This window comes from Rousettus aegyptiacus, unplaced genomic scaffold, assembly GCF_014176215.1.
Source record: "Rousettus aegyptiacus isolate mRouAeg1 unplaced genomic scaffold, mRouAeg1.p scaffold_m13_p_4, whole genome shotgun sequence".
NCBI lineage: Eukaryota > Metazoa > Chordata > Mammalia > Chiroptera > Pteropodidae > Rousettus > Rousettus aegyptiacus.
Genome location: NW_023416307.1, coordinates 147,694,472 through 147,719,538, shown reverse-complemented (window position 1 = coordinate 147,719,538; position 25,067 = coordinate 147,694,472). Strand labels below are relative to the sequence as shown.

Sequence of the window (25,067 nt, the reverse complement as noted above, 5' to 3'; positions counted from 1 at the left end):
GAGATTCTGCTACCTGAGTAAGCGAATGGAGGAACACTGTGCCCTGCACCTGTGAGCAAGGGACAGGACATCCTTGTGCTGGTGGAGTACGGGATTCGCTTAGCTCAGGCCATTAGCAAGTCCGACTCTTTCAAAGAGGACAGCTGGACAGAATTTCTGTTCGTTGTGAGCCCTGGGTAAGGAGTTCGGTGCTGCATTACCTGAGGTACAGGAACGGGTGTGTGTTTTTGGGTAAATAAGCTGCATACACCGTTTCAATGGCTTTTCTTAAGGAGGCTGACTCTACCAGACGATCTAAAAAATGAAAAGAAAGTAATCAGTTTCAAGACTGTCCTGAGGGTGAGGTGACAAGTGAACATTCATACCACACCATGAAATCACCTCAGGAAAAACACCTCTGGGGTGACATCCATGTCAGACCCCCAGAAAGCGCCGCAGCTTCCCAGTATCTTTCTATGGGCTTGGGGCTCTCTCCCCTCGCCCAAGTAGCAGAAACAAGACAGGGCAATAAACTCTGCCTCCCTACTTCCCTTCCCTCAATCAGCCCAGGTAAACTCCCTCTGTCCTTGCTGGGCACAGTGGGCAGTATGACACCAGCTCTCAGACTTCGTTCTGCAAATACATACGTGTGTCACATGCTAAGAGACAACATACTGGTGAATAAATGAATTCCAACTCCAAGTGGTAAGCACTGCTAGAGAGACATGTGTGGTAAAGCAGCGGTCCCCAACCTTTTTGGCACCAGGGACAGGTGCTCCTATGAGAATCTAATGCCTGATGATCTGAGGCGGAGCTGAGGCGGTGATGCTAGTGCTGGGGAGCAGCCGCAAATATAGATGAAGCTTCACTCACTCAGCTGCCACTCACCTCCTGCTGTGTGGCCTGGTTCCTAATAGGCCACAGACTGGTACCAGCTAAAAGCCCAAGTTGGGGACCCCTGTGCTAAATGGTGAGACAAGGGAGCAACTAACGCTGCTCAGGGACTTCTAACCATGGGGAACCCACACTGAGTAATGAAGAGTAAGGATGAATTTTCTGGGCATTTCAGGAAGTACAAATATCTGAATGTATGTGGGAGGAAGTTTAGGAAATGAGGCAGGTTTGAGGGTGTGGCAAATAAAAGCTGGGAGAGAGAAGACTAAAATCAGGGGAAGATCTATCTTCGGAAAACACAGCTCTCCTAACCCCCAGACAGATGACCTACTGATCATCTGTTATCCTATGTTGGTGTAGGCCAAGAATATGTCACATCTTTTTATTTCCAATGAGAGGAGCAGCTGTGATTTTATCAGTGAGGAAACTATTCTCTGAGTGCTCATTAAATCTGCAGCTTCCTCAATAATGTCACCGTATTCTGCTCTCTAAAGTGTCCTGATCACACAGGCCTAGAGCAAGTGTGGGCACCTGACAAAAGGAAAGCTGGAGTTCCTCTGCTGAGATTTCTGAATCTGAGACATGCCAAAGGAGTGTTCTTTGTCCCTGCCACCCGAGTGAGCCTGCAGAGTGTGTAGATAACTGAATAGCACGCGTTAAGTCTGACCTCTCTTTGCTCTTGGGAACCTGGCATCAGGACCAGATTAGCTGACGTTAACACAGAGCCCGTGGGGTAACCCGTCCCTCCAGAAGCATGAACATGAGCTACTCAGATGGCACTTAACACCAATCTCTACTTGTCTGTTCTGTAGCCAACACATGTGTTATAAAGCTGTTTTTCCTCATGGTTAGGAAAAAACAAATGAAAAACATTTTCTGAGCCTTGATTAAAGTAAGCTTTGTTCTATATCAGGCTAAAGTCCTTCCTAACAAAGTGTGAGAAGACCCTGCTAATATAAACCAGTTTAACAGAATGTCTCTGTAAAATACTGGCTCTCTCCTCACTGTTTCTATATTGCTATAAAATATGTATAATTTGGGACATTTATAGCTGATTATCATTATAAATGTCAGGGGGATTATACCATTTCCAATAGCAAAACAAAATAAAAAAATATAAAATATATGAATTTCTTTACACAAATAAGGACCTATATCATAAAAATGATAAGCGAACAACAGGAGAGATGCATCTTGTTTCTGGATGGAAAATGAAAACCGGGGTCAGACCGTGTTTGGGACTATTTGCTTTTGCCCTGTCACTGTCTCAAAACCTTGTAATATGAAATTAAGTAAAAAGAACTAGAATACACAGTCGTATTTGCTTAATAGGCAGCAATCATGTCAACAAACTATGTCAGCGGAGAGATAAAGACTGGAAAGGAATCTGAGAGAAATCCAAATCGCAAAGGGCTAAGCATTCGATTATTTTAATAACATTGCCTACACCCAAATACCCCGCTCCCTGTGTCCCGCTGTGCAATTTCAAAAAGCGGACCTCAGATCTGCCCAGGGCCTGCCTGGAAAGGCTCTGATGCCAGCAGGCAATGAAGAGGTGCCGGCTCGCGGCGGCCTGTCTTCCCCTCTCCCGAGCTCCGCCACACAGGCAACAGCCAACCAGTAATGAGCACGTCTCAGAGGGCTGGGCGGACGTAGGCCAGAAATTATAAATGCTTCCTAATCAAACCACATTTCAGCATGTGTAATCAAATCTGGGGATCAGGAGTTTTCCATGGTCCCATAAAATTCCCTGTGGACAGATTTCCCCACTTGGCTCTTTTTCACTTACGGTTGATGAAGAGTAAGAAGATGCACTTCTTCACCGAGTAGTTCGCATTGGATATGTAGCCCTTCATTTTGAAGGCTAGTGTTTTATCCTCACACCCGACTTCTATCAGTTCTCTGGTTGGAAAAAGAAATGTTGAGGCTTTTGAAAATACTGGAAAATTCAAATGTTATAATCAGAGTTGGAAAATCAGAGCTCCTTCCCATAAACTGTCATATGAGGACCCCAGAGGTGGTTTGTTGAGGTCTGGCCCACCCGTCAGTTCATCTGTCTGTCCTATCACCCATCCACCCGTCCGTCCACCCACTTATCCACTCACCCACCCAGACAGTGTTTTCTAGCACCTGGGCTAATGGTCAAGCAGCACTCGAATTGCTAGGACATAACGATAACTCCAAGCTCCGAAATCTTATTTTGCTAAAAATTTATGTATCTTAGTAACAACATAGCAGAGATCGGAGTCCCAACAAACTCTTCTCTGCTGAATCCCTGACTATAATGAATCATACCATGGTGGGGCTCCAGTGTGGTGCTGCCTGGAGTGCGTTTAAGGGGAGAGCAGGTTAACAGGGGAAAGGAGGTCCTCGCACAGGCCAAACTCATTTCTGCCTGAGGCCCTTCCCGAGCACTGGTCCTTCTGCCCGGAAAGCTCCTATTGTCAGTTAGTTACCCCTCAGTTATTCCTCCTTAACCCTCATATCTCAGGAATTACTTTTGCAAAGAGCCTTTTATGACTATCCCCCTCCCTGACCTGAAGAGATTCTCCTGTCGTGCCTTTCCAACTAGAATATAAGTCCTCTGTGGACAAGAATCGTTTCTGCTTTATTACCTACTATATATCTCTACCTTACAGCACAGCACCCAGCGAATAACAGGCACTCAAAAAGTTTTTGCTGAATGTATGGTGGAAGCTTTTCACGCAGTACTCTTTTGAGTATCTGAGCAGAGGTCAGAGCTTGTAGTGTTTCCCACACGCAGTGAACCAGCAAACCCTTTCTTTCCCAAAATGTCTCAAGAAGCTGGTGTTCTGAAAACACACTTTGGGAACTGCTGCCCTGTGGGATTTCTAATCTCTTACAGTCCCTAGGAATTTCATAACAACTAATTCTGAGTTCTAAAATTTAGCTAAGAAGCTCTTAAAAGTTTCACTGTACAAAGAGTTCTTTGCTCTTGGAGCACAATTTAAAACAATTTAGTAACGATTGGAAAGAAAAGGGTAATAAAAAGCAAGCTGGCTATTCCCTACTTAAAACCTTGCTTTTGCTCAAAGAATGAACAATCTGTCCTTCAAAGTAGAAAACTGGGTTCTGGTAAGATTACGAGAAAAACAGAAGTGAGGGGCTGTCACATCTATCTGTGTATCCACAGCTCCTGGTGCATGCCTGGCATATAGGTGAGTCTTAGTAGTTTCACCCTCAAACTATGACATAGGCACTTTGGGCTTTGTAAACTCCTGAGATTTAGCTAGGAATCTGTGACAGACACGGTGATTCTGGTAGTAGTGGAAATGATGGCAGAGAGGAGTACCATGAAAAATCTCTAAAATAAGCAATGTCCCCTCCTAGGCTTTCCTTGACTACGAAGATTTGGTGACACTCACAAATCTGCCTGCCACCAGACAGAGAAGTCTTTAAAGGCAGGAAATATTACATTCGTCTTTACTTCCTTAACTTCTGGCACAAAGCGTAGAACATGAGAGGTAAGTAATAAATGTTGGATGATAATAAAAGAAATCCTAAAGTGATGATAAAAGAAATAAAGGAGAAGAGGGAGCACTGTGAGAATAAAAGAATTCTATATGCTAAAAATACTTTAAAGACAAAGACCAATGAAGGCACACTGATTTAGAGCTGGACCATCTAAGAGATAACATGCACCCAAGAAGTGTTGGTTACCTGATACAAGATGTTGGTTACCTTTACAACATCTAAACCAAAATAGCCCTCCAGAGCTCCTTTATTTCTGGGAAGTAATATTATGATACTGATTTATACAATTCTAGGGAAAAATGACATAATAATTCTATTAACAAATCTGAAGCATGAAAACAAGCCTGCATATTTGATTAAAGCAAACAAATACTTAAAGCAGACACTATTTAATCTAAAATAACATGAGGGAGCGCAGATGTTTTTAAATATAAATTATCAACATACCGGCTAACAGCATTTCCAAAGATGGAGCGAATATTGTCCACGGTTGTGGCACCGGGCAGTGTTCTAACATCGGCTACTGTCTCACCTTGCTGATAAACAGAACGGAAGATACGACTTGCTGTCTCACAGTTGCGACTGAAACATCATAGCCTTATCTTCACGGGATATAAAAATCCTTTTTCTTTAATAATACATAACCATCCCCTATGCATCAATAGCTTACCTTTTTAACAGAGAAACTAATGCCTGAATTATGTATTGAATATCTGGCAAAGAAAAAAAAAAAATGAAACAGTAAGCAAAGAGTGGCCACATGCACAATTTTAGTTAAACTGGTAGAGTTAAGTGATACAAAGATATACGCAAACCAAAATATCTTCATATATCATATTTTACCCATAGTAAAATCAGCTGGCAGAGACTTCATAGAGATATTAATGCTAAATGTGGCTGAATCAAACTAAAAACAGGGTTCCATTTTGCATTTATAGGTTGCTGACTAGACTTAAGAACATCCCAACACAATTTCCTCCTTGCCTACAGTTTTATTTTCAAAAGGTCTGGGTTGCCTCAAGGACATCTTGAGAACCTAGACCCTAGCTTTAACAACCCCTGTACTCTTTTGTTCTCTCCCTGGGCCCCTCAAAACAGCCTCTCCTCACTGACTTCTTCTTTGACCCGAGGTCCTATTCCTCAGCCTCTCCTCAGTTGAACAGTATTACTCCTCCCTCCATGGGCCCCATGAACTGAAGGGTTGTGCCAGTAACAGTAATTTACTTTACAACATCTAAAACCAAAATAGCCCTCCAGAGCTCCTTTATTTCTGGGAAGTAATATTATGATACTGATTTATACAATTCTAGGGAAAAGTGAAGTAACGATGTATAAGTCCGTTCCACTTCATTAGTAGCAAATGTTTTATTCATTTTCGATTTTTCAGAAATACTGAAAAATAGTTAACACATCTGTGTTGTTACAATTCGAGGACACTCGGGCTTAGAGAGCCCATGCTGGAGCCACTGTCCCAGCAGATTAAGTCCCTATCACCGGCACAGTGTTGCTTTCCGTTGCCCTGATCCCCTTCCTCTTCTGTTAATGGCCTCAAAAGTGCCCCTGGCCATTCTGTCTGATGTATCTTTAGTTAGACTGTCAATCAAGAATCCTTCTCTCCACAGATGTGGGTAAACTGCGCCAACCAGACACGCTCTCCCAGGAAACAGACTCTTGAGCAAAATCAGGAAAAGGATGAAAACAATTGGCGCAGGGTCACGTCACTAAATCCCTGGTTCTTGTCCTTCCCAAGGAGCAGCTGTCCACGCTCCTTTCCACTTGGTGAGTCACTCCTAGCCTTCCAATAAATTTATTTTGGGCTTGAGATAGCTTGAGTCAGTTTGTTTTGCTTGTCACCAAAGAACCCTCACTGATTCGGAGACCAACTACTATCTCCTGGGGACATGGGAGAAAACCCAGAATTAGTGGTTAAACACTGACCAGATAGCGTTCGCAGGCTAGTACTGCTGTACTCCGTGAACGCAGCTCAGCAACCACTGTCCGTTCACAAGCTCTGGGACACATTCCTTTGGTGAGAGAGCTCAGACACCCACGCCCAGAGTTTGGACTGTACCTGCCAACGACTTCCAAAATTTTCCCATACTCTTCACTTGGATTTTTTAAAGCTTTCCTCCTCGTGGATATGTTATAAAAAAGGTCCTCCACCTGAATAGAAGATTGATTTTTCTTGTAAATTCATATAAGTATATGGAAGTAGAGCTGGGTCTTAAGGCAGAGAATCTAGCTATATTTATGAACAACGTGGTTCTAAGCACTGACTTGGAGGTGGGGGAGAGATAGGGCAGACTTAACAAAGGAAAGAAAGGGTATTTTTCCAGCCTCCCACATTCATTCACTGACTTCTCAAATAGGTGCTAGAGGCCATCTCTATGTCGGGCTCTTTCCTTTGTACTGGGAATAAAAAGACAAGTAAAGCACGGTCTTGCCCAGGATAGCACAGGAGTTACTGGGACAAACATAAATTTACAAACAATTATAACATCACATGGCATTCCAACCTATTTTTCAAACTAAGAATAATTATAAAATTTCTGAGATGATCTGGGCTTCTTGGAAATCACGCTGCGGTCACCTGGTACAGGATCCCTGTTAACATGCACTTCGAAGCACATGTTCATTTCTGCCTCCTCCCTGCCTCAGGAAGCCCAGGGCTTGGAGTTTCAGGGAGATGTGCTCTAGCTGGGGCTGGAGGTGGAGACAGGATGTGTAACAGGACAGTGGGGTGCTTTACAGGACCATGGAAGAGACCAAATGCAGCACCATAGAAATAAGACAGCGTAATGGACTTTCTCCTGAATAAGATGCAATCATATTACTCAAATGCCCTGAGTGGGAAGGTATTCATTATTCCAATTGAGAGACAAGAAAAGTGAGGTTAAGGGACATTAAACAACTTGCCTCTGGACACACAACCATTGTGTGGCAAGGCTGGGGGATTCTAAGTGACATCTTCTGGAGCCAAGCCAACAACCCTACCACTGATTTCTGCCATCCAGGGAAAAGGATCTCCCAGCCTCTTAAAAAAGATGACTGGGTGGACAGCTGCCATGCTACCGAAGCCAATAGTCATTTCTCTTGCTTAGGGAGTCATACCTCGGGGCTTCTATTAACTAGTAGAGATTCATTTTATTATTACTTTGAAAGTTTGGAGATAATTTTATTTTTTTATTTCAATATTTATACAAAGCTCTTTTTCAACAATTTACCCTGCCACGTGCCCCTCTTACCGTGATCTGGGTCCCCTGATTGCCTGCACATGGTTTTGGAGGAGCTTTCAGCTTTCCATCTGAGTAATTTGCTCTAATCAGGAAATATAAGAAATTATTAATATCTAAAAGAAACAATATACTTATCCAAAGAGTAAAAAAAAATTAAATAAAAATGATATCAATGATAGATTAAAATACATGCATGTGATAAACTGTCATAATTACCACTTTCCTCTTTAGTTTTCCACTAATTCCATAATCATTCTAATTGGATTAAAAAAAAATCCCTATTTTTCTAGTAAATGTTGCTTTTAAGCTCCTGAATTCTGAACTATAAATAACAGTTTTACCAGTGCCTAAGATGGCAGTAAGATTTTTTTCAGGAATTCTGCAATCATCTATTGAGGGGCTACCACACTTCAGGCCTGCGGAGGCCTGGTAATAAAGAAAGGCCTTGGAAAGCTCTTGATCCAGCAAAGGGATGGACTTTTGCTGAAAATGGAGAACAATGGGCTGAGTGGTATCGAGAAGGAAACATTTGGCCTGGGGTGAGAGTGGGAGTGGGTAAAAGTCTCACTGAAGAGGTAACAATTCATTGGGGCTTGAGGGAGGAATTGTTTCCGGTAGAGAGACCAGGGAAGACCATCCAGGAAAAGAAAAACATAAAAGCTTTAGCATACGTGGCAGCTGGGGATGTGTGGAGAGAAGAGGTTGAAAGGTGGACTGAGAGCATGTTGGGAGGATGCTGGTTGCTATGGTGATGACTCTGGATTTCATTTGACCATGGAAAGATGCCACTAGAGGTCTCAAGCAGGAACATAACATGATCCCAAAAGTGAAGAAATGGAAATTGTGTCCTAGGTTATATAGGAAGACATTAACTCATAAATGTCTCCCCATTTTGTGAGAAGGGCTTCTAATCATATCAGCTGCCCAGATCTCAGGGCAATTATAATTCACACAGAGTCAAACTCCTCTAGCATCAGTGCTGTATACTCTGAAATGCTCCATCTTCCACTACACATTTGTCTGAAGACTGAAAACATGCAGAACTGCCCTTATTGAGGCTATTTTAACTTACAATCTATATGATAAAAAAATTCTCTTTTGAGGGCATGAATTAGGTACTCCTGCTTGTCTTCCACTAGTGAATGGCCAGTGCTTATTAAAACAAAGACGTGATTTTGATTTTTGTTTTTTAATTTTGATTTCTTGAATCTGCTTTTGCTCTGCTCCAAGGCCATTCATCAGCCTTTGAAAACTGCGCCAGCATAACAGTCAGCAGCTATCCATGGGAAGGCAATCCGGCACAGGCATGCACATGTGGCGGGGAACTGGTGGCTCATGAGCCAGCTAAGGAACTGTGAGGCTCCAGTATCCCAGCCACAGGCCTGTAATCAGCCCAAAGTGATACCCCACTGAAGAGCCAGAGGGCAGAATAACATCTGCAGCTACCACTTAGAGTACCTCTGGGTAGCAGACACCTTGCTATGCACCTGTAATATGTCACGTCTTATCTTTTAAGAATCCATGAAGTAAGAGAATTACCCAATAATAATCATCCCTGTGGATTACCAGCTAATCCAAAGGGAGGAAAAAAAAAAAAAAACTTACCCAAGATCTTGGCCAAAAAAGATTAACACTGATGTTTAGATAGAATTACTTTGAGATGCTGGCAAAAAGCACATCTCTGGATGAAAATACATGAATAAAAGAAGACAGCACTTTACCTGTATGCACACTTTCCATCGGCTGTTTTGGTTGTAATAGTGACATGAGCCACATGGCTTATGCTGGCCAAAGCCTAAAGAAGAAAAGAAAATGGAATGAAAGAGAAACTCACTGCTGGGTCAGCCCGTGTTATGTCATTAAAGGAAAGCTTATCTGAACTGCCTCTTCCATTTTGTGTTAAGAGATGCAACAATGAGCATTTTGCTTACTTACTCTGATGACATGTTAAAAAATAAAAAAGGATATCAAATTTAATCTGTAACATAATCATGAGAACAAGAGGGAAAGAAAAAAATACATATATGTATATATGTATGTATGTATGTGTATGTGTGTATATATATATTATATATATAATATATATGTATATATCTCCAAAAGGAAATACACTACAGCATTAATGTCTTAATAGCAATTAAGTTCAGGTATAGGGTTATAGGCATGTTTAATATTCTCAATGATTTGTCTTTCAACAGTTTTAAAACTTGCCTTCAGAAATGGGTAAGTCACTTCAAATAGACAAAAATGTATACTTTTAGTCAAAACTTTTCTGTAAGCAATTACATGTTAAGAAATATAAATTTAAAATTATGCAATCGACATAAAACAAATTTTTAAAAAGTCATGACCAATTTTTCCTTTATAATCAAGATTGGTTTCGGAGGCCTTTGGAATCTGCATCTCCTTTCATGAGGACATCAGAAATGCAACCAGGCACTGGGATGAGGTCTGAGTGACAGCATCACAGGATAAAGTGAATGTAGCCCATGGCAGGTTCAGTTCATTAACAAGGAAGATGGCTCAGGCCAAGGAATCACGAGATCACTGCTGGATTTCCCTGGTTTATGTTAAATGAGTTAATTTTCATCATTCAAAATGTAAATGGTTTTGAGACCTGTGTAAGGAAGGATATTAAATATACACAGTACTATAATACACCAGGAAGAGAGAATGCCACTGGCAGATGGTCCTGCTCTTTTGGAGGCCATGTACTGGCACTAGAGGAAGCAGAGAGGAGCAGAGACTCTGGAGTCAAACGCATAGGTTCCATTGCCCACTCTGCCACTTTCTAGCTGTGTGCCCTGGCCATGCTTCTTAATCTCTCAGTGCCAGTTTCCTCATATGTAAAACAGGATAATAATAGAACCTACTCTGCAGAACTGTCAAGAGTAAGAGAGTTAATACATACAAAGTGCTGAGAACCATGACGACACAGAGAAATAAATCCCTCAATAAATCTTCCCCTTTAATTACAGTAAAAAAAAAAATAACCCCAAAGTTATTTCTACAGCTAGGCTAAGGCTCCAGGGGGTCACGGGCTTAGAACTGATGCAGGAAAATACAAAGCCAGAATAAGGCTGCTTTGCTAGGGCTTAATCTGAGGCATATTTAAAATTAGGGGAGCCTAAGGGCAGACAGTCTGGTATAGCCCCTACCTGTAACAATTTGGGGCTCACTGTGAGCCAGAGGATGCTTGAGACCACTCTGGCTTTATCTAAATTATGGCTGCCATTTACTTTTAAAAAATAAAAGTAATACATGCACACGATAAAGAATTGAGAAACTACAGAAAGGCCTAAAATGAAAAGTAATTGGCTCTACAACCCTCCCTACTTTCACTCTCATTCTGCCCAAATAGCTACTCCAAACAGTTTCTCTGGCACCCCAGAGCCTCCAAAGGGGAATACAGCCCTGCCAACATTTGTTTTTTAGCACAGTGAGACCGAGTGACACCCATGTCTTCTGACCTCCAGTACTGTAAGGTAACAAATTTGTTTGTGTTGTTTTCAGCCACTAAGGTTATGGTCATTTCTTTCAGCAACAACAGGAATCTAATATAAAGTGTTTGAAAAGTATACATGTTTTTACCTGTGAGATTTATTTCTATAAATTTCTCCTAAGAGTTGAAGAAAACACATTGTATAAATATTGTGTGAAAACACATGAATATTCACCAGAGCATTAAACAGGAAGTAGTGGCAAAGGGCATAAACATTCAAAAAGAAACTATGTGAATAGACTACAGTTACATGTAATAGCAGCGTATGCAGCTATTAAAATTTATGTATTAACCAGGCACTGTGATGGGGTCTATGTAACAGCAACTCAGGAGAAAGTGAAAATAGCCCTTGGCAGGTCTATATATACAGAGAATGAAAAGATAACCACAGAATATTATCACAAAAATATAAGATCCTATTTTTAGTCTGAAAAACATTTTTATCTATTTTCTATATCACATATTCCTATGCTACATTGCATAATTTCATCCACAAATATTTCAGTATGTATTTTAAAAGATAAAAACTCAAAAAAAAATCCATGATACTATTTTTAACAATAATTTCTCCTTAATACTATCAAATAACTACTCTGTGTTCAGATAGCTGTCTCAAAAATATTTTTACAGTTCGCTCAAATCCAAGTAAGATCTATACATTGGAGCTGCTTCATGTGTCTCTTAAATCTCTCTTAATCTACAGGTTCATGTCCCTTCTCTACTTTTTCCCCTTGCAGTTCATTTGTTGAAGGAAACAAGCCTTTTATCATGTATTTTCCCAGTCTCAGTATCATTTATCATGTTCCCTTGGCCTCTATATTTTCTGTATATTGGTATTTAGATCTAGGTATTGATCAGATTTACATTTGAGTTTTGGACAAGAAAACTTTGCATTCTTCCGTCAAGAGACACATAGTATGTTGGAGGTCTCTATAGAAATAGTTCATAGTGTATTAGTGAACAATTCTGTTTTGGCAAATTGAATTTAAGTTTGTTTGAATCTGCATATATTTAACAAGTAAAAAGTATAACATCTTACTTACCCATTGAGAAACATGCTGACAAGTGGCAGAAATGTCATCATAGGATATTTTACACATTTAGTTAACCTGCAGCTTACCTCACCCCGAAAGCCATAAGTAGAAATACTAGATAAATCCTCAAAGGACTGCAGTTTACTTGTAGTGAACCTCTCACACACAATATCCAGATCTTCTTTCTAGAAGATACCAAAAGATAAATAATTATAATACTAATTTTTCTAAATCATCTTGAATTTCCCTTTTTTTGATTGAAGAAAACTCTTTAAAAGCGTCTTTCAATTAGCAGTACCTTTCTTACTCAGCATCTGGAATGCTACATTGACCTGCTCCTCCTTCTCACTTGTCTCATTCCTCAGTGTCATTTCCTGGTTCTGTCTCATCTCCTGACAGTGGAGCCACCCAGGTTGTCATCCCTCTCTATGCACACTTTCTCTCTTTTTAAAAATTATTTACTGGTCTTCCTAGGTGGTCTGCCATCCAAGTACTAACCAGGCCTGACGCTGCTTAGCTGCCGAGATCAGACATCAGGCTTGTTCAGGGTGGCATGGCCATAGACCACAGACTGTGGCTCCACTGGGGCACGAAACCAGGACCTTCTGTATGTAAAGCAGACGTGCTAACCGTACACTGTGCTGGAACCACATCCAGCACACTCACTCTCTTGATGATCTCATCCAGTCTTATGGATTTTATAAAATTAGAAAACTTCTTTATTAAAAAACTAGATACACTTTATAGATACGTTTTACAGATACATTTAATTGTAGTAAAATATACATTAGAAAACCCTCTATTTTAGGCATTTTTAAGTGTACAGTTCTGTGGCATGAAGTACATTCACATTGTTCTGCAACCATCAAATCTGTGTCCAGAACTCTTTCATCCTCAGCAATTGAAACTGTACTCATTAAACAAAAACTCTCCATTATCCCCCTCCTGAAGCTCCTGGTGATCACCCTTCTACTTTCTGTCTCAATGAATTTTACTACTCTAGGAACCTATATAAGAGTAACCATGCAATATCTGTTCTTTTGTGACTGGCTTATTTTACTTAACATGTCTTCAAGGTTCATCTATGTTATAGCATGTGTCAAATTTTATTCCTTTTTAGGGCTGAATATTCCACTTTATGTATATATTACATTTTGTTAATCCATCTGTTGATACGTGGATTGCTCCCATCCTTTGGCTATTATATGCTGCTATGAACATAGGTGTACATATCTGTGTGAGACTTTGCTTTCACTTCTTTTGGTTATATAACCAGAAGTGGAACTGCTGGATTGTATGGTAACTGCTGAATTTTTTGAGGAATCACCCTATCGTTTTCCATAGTAGCTGTACTATTTTAGATTCTCATCAACAGCGCACAAGGATTTAAATTTCTCTATATTCTTGGCGATACTTATTTATTTCTGATTAATAGCCATCCGACTGAATATTAAGTAGTATCTCACTGTAGTTTTGATTGGTTTTTCCCTAATGATTAGTGACACTGAGCATCTTTTCATGTGAGTCTCATTGCTTTTAATACCAGCCCAAACCTCTACCCTGCACTCGACTTACACACCTATCCAACTAATAGATATCTTGAATTTAACATGCCCTCAAACAAATAATTTCCAAACCTCCCCCGAACCTACTTCTTCTACAGTCTCTCCCGTCAGTGAATGGTAACTCCTTCTTCCGCTTGCACAGGCCAAAACCTTAAAATCACTCTTGATCTATCTTTCTTACACCCTGTATCAGCAAACCTGAGATTTGTCTTCATAATTAACCCAGAATCTCACTGCTTCTTACATCTCTGCTGTGATCAAAATGGTCCAAGGCACTGGCACTATCATCCTTCTCCTGGTTTGCTCCAACAGCCTCCTCACTGCTTCTGTCCTGTCCTGCTACAGTCTATTTTTCGCATTATAGACAAAAGAGTTCCTACAAAACTCGCCAAACCATGTCACCTCTTTGCTCAAAACCCTCTAATAGTATCTCACCTTATTCATAGTAAAAGCCAAAGATTTTCTGACAGCCCACAGTGTCCCACATGATCAGTCTGCTTATCCTTCAGATCTCATCTGTTCCTCTTCCACCCCCAACCCTGTTCAAGCCTCCTTGCTGTCAGGCATGCTTCCATTTCGTGGTTTTGCATGTATTATTCTCTGCTCAGAAAACTCATCCTTCAAAGGGCCTCATGACTCACTCCTTGACCTTTTTCTTGCCCTGAACAGTGCCCAGCACAGAATAGGTACTCAATAAATATTTATTGTTGGTGCTGAATTTTTCAAACAATTGTACCTACAAAAGCCCAGAGTTTCCAGAACTGGGAAAGGGTCTGCCACTTCCTGCAGATGTATCACAAGAAGGTTACAAATGTCCTGCTTCTCTGAGATTATACTTACCCTGATTCCGGTGCCATTGTCTTGGATTTGAATCAATTTCAGGCCTCCTTCTTTAACAACCACTTGAATACTTGTGGATTTTGCATCTAAACTAACGAGTCAAACAGAAAAAATAATTTATTAGTTTGCACCAATGTTAACACACGTAGTTTAATATGAGCCATGGGATAGGAACAAATTCCAGATAAATATAAGACTGTCTAATTAATATGTTTTTCCTTTGTCTCACAGGCTCTGTGACTACACTGTTATCAGTTCACATGTTGTGTGAGAGAGAGGAAAGGGAGGGGCCAAAGGGGAAACCATCATTTCCAATAGGACATTGAACACCATTTTTGTTCCTCTAAGAAAGAAATGAAGGTAGGTCTTTTTAGCACATGCCTTTTTACTACCCTCTTCTCTACTAATTCTAACATTTGTTACTTGACCTATATTTGGCCTCGAAATGACCCTAATAAAATGTCATTTAAAAAATTTTGAAAATTCTAAATGTTTTTTCTCTACCATTCCCTTTTCTATAAGAAAATATATTTATGTTGGGGAACAGAAAAAATGGCAATGCAGAAAGCTTTTTAAGAAACCAATAATTCGTTCTTATCCTCAAAGAGTAATCTACAAGCATACAGCACCTACCAGAGAAGAAAATTTCAGCTTGGTGCTGCAGGAGTAAACGATGTTATTGGCTCCTCACACAGAAAATTCTTTATTCAGAAATAAGACAGTAAATTACTTAAAGACTTTTCTCATGAGCCCCTGAATTGAAGTTATATTAGCCATCTTAAACTACATATTAAAAAGAGCATAACTGAACTCCTTACAAAGTCTCTGCTTGCAGAAGTAATTATAAGCCACTGAGCTAATATGTTTAGTTTTACTGTACAGTATTCTGGCACAGTGCAATAAAAGGCGCAGTTAATTCTAGCATTGTTCTATCAGTTAATTCTAATATTGAAGAAATAAAAGCCTGTCTTTACAAACCATGGAAAGTAAAATCAAAAGGAGAAACCATTCTCAGGTTCTATGCTCCTCCTTTTGTCTACCTTTTTTCTCTTCCTTTGCCTGAGTGATCCACTGTTCTTTCAATCCCATCGCCCTGAATGGTTTATATTTTCACACTAAATCTCTTTACAAACGTACCATTCTTTGCTGGGGCTTTTTTTTTTTTTTTTTTTAATGTTCGGATTTTATTAGCGACTGATTTTAACACAAAGGATCTTATATAATGTTTAGATATTTTATGAGCATGTGTCTTTTTTGAGGTTTACAGTTTACGCCCACTTTTCCACATTTTTAACCTCCTTCCTCCACATTTGGTGATAGCTCTAAACTTCAGAATCAACGGAATACCCCATAAAATCAAGTACCTTTGAAGTCACCCACCTCCCCCCAAAGTAAAGGGCAGGAACTACACTAAGTGGCATCACTAATTTAGCAATAGGGAAATCACAAGTTAAACCTAGAGAAAGTCCACTGGCCTGTCCTAAAATCTCGACATTTAAAATAAACAATAACTTGTACTCTTGAATGTGCATGATTTCTGAAATTAGCATGAAACATTCTTTCTTTGAAGAATGGAGAGTTTCCCCACCGAAAATTTTGTTACATTAAAAATTATGCACCTTCTCCATATATACTGAGTATTTCTTAGTTAATGGCAATATTAAAATACTGTGTATCCTCCACTCGCACCCTCAACCCTAGAAAAGTCTCGCGACAGCACTCATGAAGGTACCCCGGGAGAAGGCAGGGCCCCCGAGGTCTCCGCTTTACGGGCATGCGCCGTACACGCCCCCGCCCAGAGCAGGGAGGCGTGTCTGCGCCATGGCGAGGAGCAGCAGCCCGTTAAGTCACAGCTTCTAAGGCACCCTGGCTCGACTCCCTCCGTACCAGTTCTCAATCATCTCCTTGATGGCGTTAGCTGGCCGCTGAATAACTTCCCCTGCCGCAATGCGGTTCACCACGGTCTCATCCAGCCGCCGAATAACGCCCGCTACGAACGACATTTTGGCGCCAGAGGACCCCAGGTCACGTCGAAATGCTCACCGGAAGTGCCTTCAGCCAATCACCTCGGTGCTTCGTTTTCACGCCCTTCCCTCGACTCTGTTTACGCCGTCCCGCCCCCTCTGCCAATGGCAGCGCTGCTTTCGGGCCAGGGAGCTATTGATTGGGCGGCTTGAATGCCAGTCAAGTTCCTTGGGTCTGGGGCTCTCTGGGTCTTTTCGTGCCCCGCTGAAGCCGTTTCAGACCACCAGCTAGAAGGACTTGCGCCTGCGCGCTAGAAATCACTGTCCGCCATTGCGGCCAATAGGAACGGAGGTGCGATAGCGGAGGTTGGTGTCCCCCCGCTGGGGTGATCTGGCGCAGAGCGGAGGAGGTGCTTCGCGCTTGCTCCTGCTCCGCCCCAATCCTTGCGGCGCCACGGAGGTTGGCCTTGTTCTTGTGTCCTCCAGTAGAATGTGGATGACACCAAAGAGGTGCAAGATGGAAATCGAGGAGTCTCGGGGTTTCCGGCCCGAGTGGACCCAGCGTTTCTTGGTGGTGGAGCCTCCGGAGGGCGAAGGGGCCTTGTGCCTGGTGTGTGGCCACCTCGTCGTACCCATCTGCGAACGCGACGTCAGGCGCCACTACGAGGCCGAGCATCAGTACTACGAGCGGTATGTGGAGGAGGGCGAGCGCGCGGCCCTGGTGGAGCGTCTGCGTCAGGGAGACTTGCCGGAGATCCCCCCGCTCACTCCCGAGGAGAGAGCTGCTCGTGCAGGCCTAGGGCTCGCTCGCCTCGTGGCCTTAAAGGGCCGCGGCTGGGCCGAGGGAGGCTTTGTATACCAGTGCATGGAGGTGATGCTTAAAGATGTACTGCCGGATCACGTAAGCGTCATAGGTGGCATTGATTTATCTCCAGAGATCACCCAGCAAAGGGTCCTTAAAATTAACGAAAATCTACGCAGTCAGCTTTTTAACCGAGCCAAGGACTTTAGAGCCTATTCCCTTGCCTTGGACGACCAGGCTTTTGTTGCCTATGAGAACTACCTCCTGGTCTTTGTCCGCGGCGTAGACCAGGACTTGGAGGTGCAAGAAGAGCTTCTGACCATAGTCAACCTGACTCATCATTTCAGTGTTGGGGCCCTCATGGCGGCAATCCTTGAGGCCTTGCAGACAGCAGGGCTTAGTTTGCAGCGAATGGTTGGACTAACCACAACCCACACTTTGAGAATGATTGGTGAGAACTCAGGACTGGTGTCATACATGAGAGAAAAGGCTGTAAGCCCCAACTGTTGGAATGTCATCCATTATTCAGGATTCCTTCATTTGGAACTGTTGAGCTCCTATGATGTTGATGTTAATCAGGTCATAAATACCGTTTCTGAATGGATAGTTTTGATTAAGACAAGAGGCGTTAGACGACCGGAATTTCAGGCTTTACTAACGGAATCTGAATCAGAGCATGGCGAAAGGGTTAATGGACGGTGTCTGAACAATTGGCTTAGAAAAGGTAAAACTTTAAAACTAATATTTTCTCTAAGGAAGGAGATAGAAGCCTTCTTGGTTTCAGTAGGGGCAACAACAGTCCATTTCACCGACAAACAATGGCTTTGTGACTTTGGCTTCTTGGTGGATGTTATGGACCATCTTCGAGAACTCAGTGAGCTATTGCGAGGCAATAAAGTCTTTGCAGCTGCTGCCTTTGACCATATTTGTACCTTTGAAGCTAAGCTGAATTTACTTCACAGACATATTGAGGAAAAAAATCTAACACACTTTGCTGCCCTCCGAGAAGTTGCTGATGAGCTTAAACAGCATCTTAAAGAAGATGATAAAGTACTTGCTGTAGATCGGTATCAAGGTGTGATCTGTCGCTTACAAAAAGAATTTGAGAGACATTTTAAGGACCTCAAGTTCATTAAAAAGGACTTAGAACTTTTTGCAAATCCGTTTAACTTTAAACCTGAATATGCCCCTATTTCAGTAAGAGTGGAGCTCACAAAACTTCAGGCAAACACTAACCTTTGGAATGAATACAGAAACAAAAACTTGGGGCAGTTCTACGCTGGGCTGCCCTCTGAATCTTACCCGATTATCAAAGGGGTTGCCTGTAAGGTGGCATCCTTGTTTGATAGTAGCCAAATCTGTGAAAAGGCGTTTTCATATTTGACTCGAAACCAACACACTTTGAGCCAGCCATTGACAGATGAGCATCTCCACGCCCTGTTTAGAATTGCCACAACTGAAATAGAGCCGCATTGGGATGCTCTTGTGAGAGGAAGAAATGAACCTAATCCATAAGGATTTGTAGTTCAACGTTGAAACAAGAAGAATCCATTTCCAATGGCAAAAATTTATTTGATTTTTCAAGTTTACTAATTTGAATCATGGGAAAGCACCAAGTTTACTCATCCAAATTGATTATGATTCAAATTCTGAGTTTTTATTTTTTCATCTCAAGAGGCAGCATGGGACTGAAAGATGCACCTCTTTTAAAACTTAATGATAAAATTATTTTCTTTTGCTTTTATGGCATAATTGTTTTTAAAGAAGTTTAGTACTGATAATGTGAGTTTAATTAGAAGTCTGTTTTTAAGATGTTAAAAAGAAATTTTAGCTTTTAACAAAATGTTAAAATTCTCATGCATATAGTCTGAAATTATCAACTCTTTAAATGTACGTTTGAGCAAATTTACAGAAACAGCAAGTCCAGAAGTTTCTGTAAAGGAAGAACGTACATTCATTGGAAGTATTTTGTCTAACAGAAAGTTTGAAACTATTTTTTTTAAACATTTCTGAATCCGAGGTAAATATTGACAGATTACCTCCGTCTCCCCTCCTCCCTACCTACCGCAGTGATAATGATTATTACTAATAGAGAAAGTAATCGAATAAAATTTTAGGAGCAAGAATTATTTTTAAATTGCAGATTAGAAGGCTTCCTGCAATTTGGAGATCAGACTAACCAATTATTGGAGGTTTCTCCTGAATTTTTCACAATTGGGTGCTGTTTTGCCAGCTTGCCTAATAAAGGACTATGGTAAGTATAGAATCTTAATGATTGCCCATTAGCAATTCTTTTTTCTATTTTAGGCAGAAGTTTGGCCTTATTAATAAGAATAAGGAAAAAAAGATTTTTCCACACCAGAATCAGGAGGTGTGAGATATTTTAGCTTATTTGTCCTGTCTGCATGGGTGTTACCTTTATGAAGAAATTCTGCTTAAAGGAAACCCTTTATTTTATAGTGATATATTATCAGATTCTGTTAGCTGTTGCAAATGGATTTATTATAGAATTTGAAACTGCCCCCCACATTCTGTATTTAAGACAGTGCATAGGTAAAAATATTTAACTCTCAAGAAGTACCTTTTTTCACAGATTGTAGCAATTTCATATTTCTAGTGAGCCATCTGCTTTGTGCTAAAACAGTAATTCTCAAACTTAAGTTAACCATGAAAAGGAGATTGTACAGTAAAGCCAAAAAGCAAAATGATTTAAAAACAGGACCCAATTTCTAGATTCTCTCAAGTACAATGTGAAAACTCGTGCTAAAGTCCTGTCTTAACGATTGTAACACATTATATTCTGTGGTCACTAATCCAGCAAATTCAAGGAACCAGGATGCAACTAAGAATTTAAAAGGAACTGGTACCTGAACAATCAAAGTAGATAACAAAGTAGGAGCCCAAGACAAAAATTGTGTCAGTGGTTCTTAACCAGAGACAATAACTCTTTTTTCCAAAGGATGTTGGCAAATATGGGGGACTTTTTTTGGTGGTTACATTTACTTGGGGCAGGTGGGGCAGAGGGTGGTTCTGCTGGCATTTAAGTGCATGGGACAACCTGGCACAATGAAGAATTATCCCTCTGAAAGTGCCAGTAGATCCCCAGTGTAGATTATTTTATTTTGAGGGATGGAAAATTACTGGTAGAAGCAAAATTAGAAGGTCAATTTGGGCAAACCGACCTAGGGGAAACTAATTCCAACATTCTAAGTTTGGCTGATGAGGTGCAATAAAGGCCTTGATAGGTTCTGGTTGCTCACAATAGCATGTCAGTAATTGATTAAAGGCTCTATTCTGTTATAGATAATTAGTTGACAACCAAGTGGTATAAAGATATTTATCAAGAGTGGTCAAGTTGAGATTTTGGTTAACAGAGAATAGTAAGTAGGCTTAAATATTTGGAAAACCAACATAATAAAAAACCAACCAAACAAAAATCTACCGGTAATTTTCCAGTAGCTTGGAGAATTCTCTGTCATGACAAGTGCTTTATTGAAAGGGTGATTGGAGACCTGAAAGCTCTTTCTGCTTTCTAACCCAGTTCCTCAAATATTAAAGTCTTGTACATTTCGTGAAGTTCTAGTATATATTTTGCTTAAGGTAATAATAAAATTAGTTGCATCATATAGTCACTGAGTGGGGGGCGGGGGAGATATAAGCCAAGGATTTTAAATGGATTCCAAATAATAGAGAGTTTACTATAAACTAGTCTTGTTTGTAAAAACAGAAAAAAAAAGTGTGTATTTTACTGTTTTCTGTATTTAGTAATTCTGTAACTGCATGGCAGTCTTTTGTGTTTGAAATATTTTTTTATAAAATAGTTGTTATTGGTCCCATTGTATCGGTGAATATAGTTAAAACAAGTACTATTTTTTAAAAGCTATTATTTCCTTGTATCTCCCATTCCTACTGGTTTCTTCTTGAAAGATTTGTCTGTGTTCCTGGTCTCCCGTATTTCCACTCAAACTGCTCTACTTAGCACACAAAGTCCTTGTCAGTATTCTTACCCTCTGATACTACTGACCACGCTCCTTGAAATACTTGTTTACTTTAGCTTTGGGGAGATAGCATCTCCAGGTATGCTTAGTCTTCTTTGCAGATACCTCTTTCCCTTAAATATCTGTGTTCTTGGGATTTTTAGGCTATCTTATTCACATCGTCTCTTAGCTATCTCATCTTTTATGGCTTCAGTTACCACTTGTATGCAAATGACTCCCAAATTCATATCTCCTTTCTAGACCTTTCCTGATTCATATATCTGATCACTAACAAGTCCATGTTGTTGTCTTATAGGCACCATGGCCTGTCATTGGTCTCATCCCCAAACTTGCTTCTCTCCTGTGTCCTCTTTTAGTAAATGGCACTACGCCTACTAGCCATTCAGTTGCACTTGCCAAGCCAAAAACTAAGTTATCCATGACTTTTCATTCATCACATCTACTCACAAAAACCTTTCTGTTATGTCTGCTGTCTAAATTTTTCTCAATTCTCCAGTGCTACTATTCTAATTCCAGCCATTAGCCTACCTAGATTAATACAACAGCCTCCTCATCAGCTTCCCTCTCTCTGATTTTGATCCCTTTTCACACTGCAGCCAGATTGTTCCAAAAGACATTTCTGGTCACATCAGTCCACTGCTTTCTCCACTCTTCCTAAGATAAGGCACAATTTCTATTTATCTTTCAGGTTTCACTTGATAGAACACTTCCTCTAGGAAACTTTCATTGACGCCCTCTAGACTAGCCGCCCCTGCTACGCACTCCCTAATAGCCGTTCTTTCCCAGCCACACACTTAGCACGCTTTATTGTTACTTTTTAATCACGGCTAGATTGTAAACTTTATAAGGGCAGGAACCTTATGCCTAGCTCACTCTTGTGTCTCTAGTGCTTAGTATAATGCCTGGCATTTCAATAAATGTTTGGATGCATAAATGTTTGTGTAGTGTTTTACAATCTTCGAAGCCCTTTCACAGTCTTATTTCACCATCACAGTGGTCTTGCCTTAGTCTGCTCACTGGGTGATTATTATCCACATATTACAAAGTAAGGAATGATTCCAAGTATTTCGTGACTAGAGATCTCATTGTATTCCCAGAATCTAGCTTAATGCTTGGCATGTGGCTCAAATGTTTGTTATGTGTATGTTGTTGGGGAAACAAACTTAGATTGTAATTTGCCCTAGCAAACATAAGTAGTAAAGCCAGGATTCAAATCCAGGCATACTCACGTAAATCCACTATGTGATTAAGTCCTTACCTCCTTCATATAGAAGTCTTAATTTTTTCTTTTTTTTTTAATTTCTAAAGACAGACTTCCAAAGGAACCTGGATGAAAAAGATTGGACAACTATTTAGTGGACTGACATAATACTTAAGTAATTAATAAGTTAAATTCAGTATCAGAAAAAGGTAGTGCCACTTAAGAGTTATCCATTTTCCTTTTGTCAGCATCAATCATAGGAGAAAATGGCATACTGTTCACTTGCTGCTTTTTTTCACAGATGGTTTCTGACTTCTGGGATTTAAAAGTAAATAAATTTAGCAAAATGTTAGAGGAATGACTCAGCTCTTCTGATCACTAAATAAATATTCAGTTCCCTTGCTTTCCTACCTGCAGACTGTTCTCATCACCTCCCCAAAGACATCTAATGAACACTTACTTCCTAGATTTGCTACATTTCTTTGGTGTCTTGTTTGTAAGCCTCTCCGAACTTAATTCCTGAATAACTGGAACCTTCAGACTTCATGGGAGAGTCATACCCTTACTTTCTTTTTCCCTGAGCCATTTTGTCCAATTTAAGGAATTAATCAATGTTATACTCTTAGGTGGATTTTAGTTTGGGACACATTAACTTATTCAGAGATCTTAACAATAGGTGTGATAGTCATCCAGTGATTTCATTGGGTTTTAATCAACCATTAGATTAAAACAGTTCTCATTTGTCTTTTTTTGTAGTTGAGAAGTGGCTTCATCCTACTCAATAGGTAATTGAATTTGTGAACTCTTTCTGTTCCCTAGCATTTCTGCTTGCAAACTAATGAATTCTGAATTTATCTTTTTTTCCTGTGTATCTTGTCAAATGCAGCCCACAGCAACCATAAAATTTGTTTTTTCTTTAGTAAAGGATACATTATCTGCCTTCCAGCTTCTCTCAAGGGACAGTTTCACCCATCCATAACTTGAGTTGTTCCTGCATAAGTTATTTCTTCCATCCTCCAATAGCAGTGTCCTGAATGCCTATGATAACCTGGCCAATGTTCAGTAGTTGAGGTTTTGTGTAAAAAGAACCAATTTCTGTATTGGGATGGGCTAGGTTGCCATATAGTAACAACCACAAAATCTCAATGACTCACAGTTTTTCTCTCACTTGGGCAAGGACTTTGCTCTAGATCGGGTCAGTTACAGACAAAATCTGTTCTGCTGCTTGTTTCTGTAAGTAAAGTTTTATTAGAAGACAGCCTAGCCCATTGGTGTATTGTCTATGGCTGCTTGTGTTCTACAGTTGCAGAGTAGTTGTGACAGAATGTATGGCCCACAAAATCTAAAATATTTACTGTGTGACCCTTTACAGAAAATATTAACTGATCACTGCTCTAAGTTGTCCTCATTCTGGAGCTCAGGCTGATCAAGCAGATGCCATGTTGGGTGTGGCTGCTCGTTTTGGGAAATGAAGAGTCTGGCAAGTCACTCATAGACCCTTGAAGTACTTTTGGCTAAAGTAAATCATGGCCACCAAAGTTCAGTCACATGCATGGGAGGAAACCCAGAAATATTTGGAAGACAGCACTGGTTGTAGCTCTTCGTAGCTCTTCGTTTACAGAATTTCTTTCAAAATATTTTTTTGAGATAAAATTTATATTCAGTAAAGTGTGCAAATACTAAGTGTGGATTTATATTTCACTCTTGAACCCATCACCCAGATCAAGATAGTGAACATTTCTAGCATCCTGTAGGTGTCTGTATATCCCTCCCACACGCATAACCACTATCCTGACCTTTGTCACTATAGATTACTTTTGTCGATTTTTAAACAATGTAAATGTAATGATTATATGTACTCTTGTGTCTTTAGTTCAACATTATGTATGTGAGTTGTCCATGTTGTTGCATGTAACAACTGTTCATTTTTTACTTCTGTGTATTCTCTTGTATGACATTACCACAATTTATAAATTTATTCTAGTATTGATGGAAATTTTGGTTGTTTCCAGTTTGTGGTTATTATAAATAAAATTGTTGTGGACATTTTTGTATCTGCCTTTCAGTAAACATGTGCACCTGTTTCTCTTGGTATACTCTGGTATATACCCTGCTTCCATCCTTCCCACATAATAATTTATTCACACAGCAACTATAGTGGTTCTTTTTTTAAAAAAAAATTAAAATATAAATCAGACCATGCCACTCCTCTGCTCAAAATCCTCCAATGGCTTAGCATCCAATCAGAATAAAATCCAAGGCCTATTATGGTCTCTAAGGCCTTGAGTGATCTGTACCCACACATACCCTATACACACCCTTTTCTTCCTATGCCGTCTTACATTGTATCCTTTACCCCTTTCCCTCTTTCCACTTACTGCTCTACTAGGCACTGCTTGTATATTGGGAAATCAAGATAAATGATTTGGCACTATCTTTAAAGCAGTTATAGTCTGCACAGCTGATTTTACCATAAGCGATAACACTGGCTATGATTATACAGAATTACAGCAGAACAAAAGCTATTTTCTGAGCCCTGTTCCAGTGCCTGTCCCAC

The 25,067-nt window shown here is 40.3% G+C and overlaps 2 protein-coding genes across 4 annotated transcripts in view; one reads left to right on the top strand and one right to left on the bottom strand.

The window, feature by feature from the left end:
* MLH1 (mutL homolog 1) overlaps positions 1-16,684 on the bottom strand; it is a 36,002-nt gene extending 19,318 nt beyond the window's left edge. Inside the window, exons 1-10 of one of the 3 annotated variants that reach the window (XM_016123940.2) lie at positions 16,433-16,684; positions 14,546-14,636; positions 12,227-12,325; positions 9,326-9,399; positions 7,614-7,686; positions 6,440-6,531; positions 5,039-5,081; positions 4,816-4,904; positions 2,663-2,775; positions 201-294 (exon numbers count right to left, since the gene is read on the bottom strand). In XM_016123940.2, coding sequence (XP_015979426.1) covers positions 201-294; positions 2,663-2,775; positions 4,816-4,904; positions 5,039-5,081; positions 6,440-6,531; positions 7,614-7,686; positions 9,326-9,399; positions 12,227-12,325; positions 14,546-14,636; positions 16,433-16,548 — 884 coding nt within the window. In that variant the 5' untranslated portion in view covers positions 16,549-16,684. Of the gene's footprint in view, positions 1-200; positions 295-2,662; positions 2,776-4,554; positions 4,591-4,815; positions 4,905-5,038; positions 5,082-6,439; positions 6,532-7,613; positions 7,687-9,325; positions 9,400-12,226; positions 12,326-14,545; positions 14,637-16,432 lie in introns of those variants that run through there. The other 2 variants (XM_016123941.2, XM_036219909.1) reach the window with 2 other exon arrangements.
* Positions 16,685-16,858: 174 nt separating this feature from the next.
* On the top strand, positions 16,859-24,580 carry EPM2AIP1 (EPM2A interacting protein 1). The gene has a single exon (XM_036219921.1). The coding sequence runs from the start codon at positions 17,000-17,002 to the stop codon at positions 18,824-18,826; it is 1,827 nt and encodes a 608-aa protein (XP_036075814.1). The 5' UTR covers positions 16,859-16,999; the 3' UTR covers positions 18,827-24,580.
* Positions 24,581-25,067: the final 487 nt, after the last annotated feature.

What these genes read in the sequence shown, in the direction of transcription:
- EPM2AIP1 (XM_036219921.1), top strand. Translation starts at nt 17,000, where the DNA reads ATGTGGATGACACCAAAGAGGTGCAAGATGGAAATCGAGGAGTCTCGG.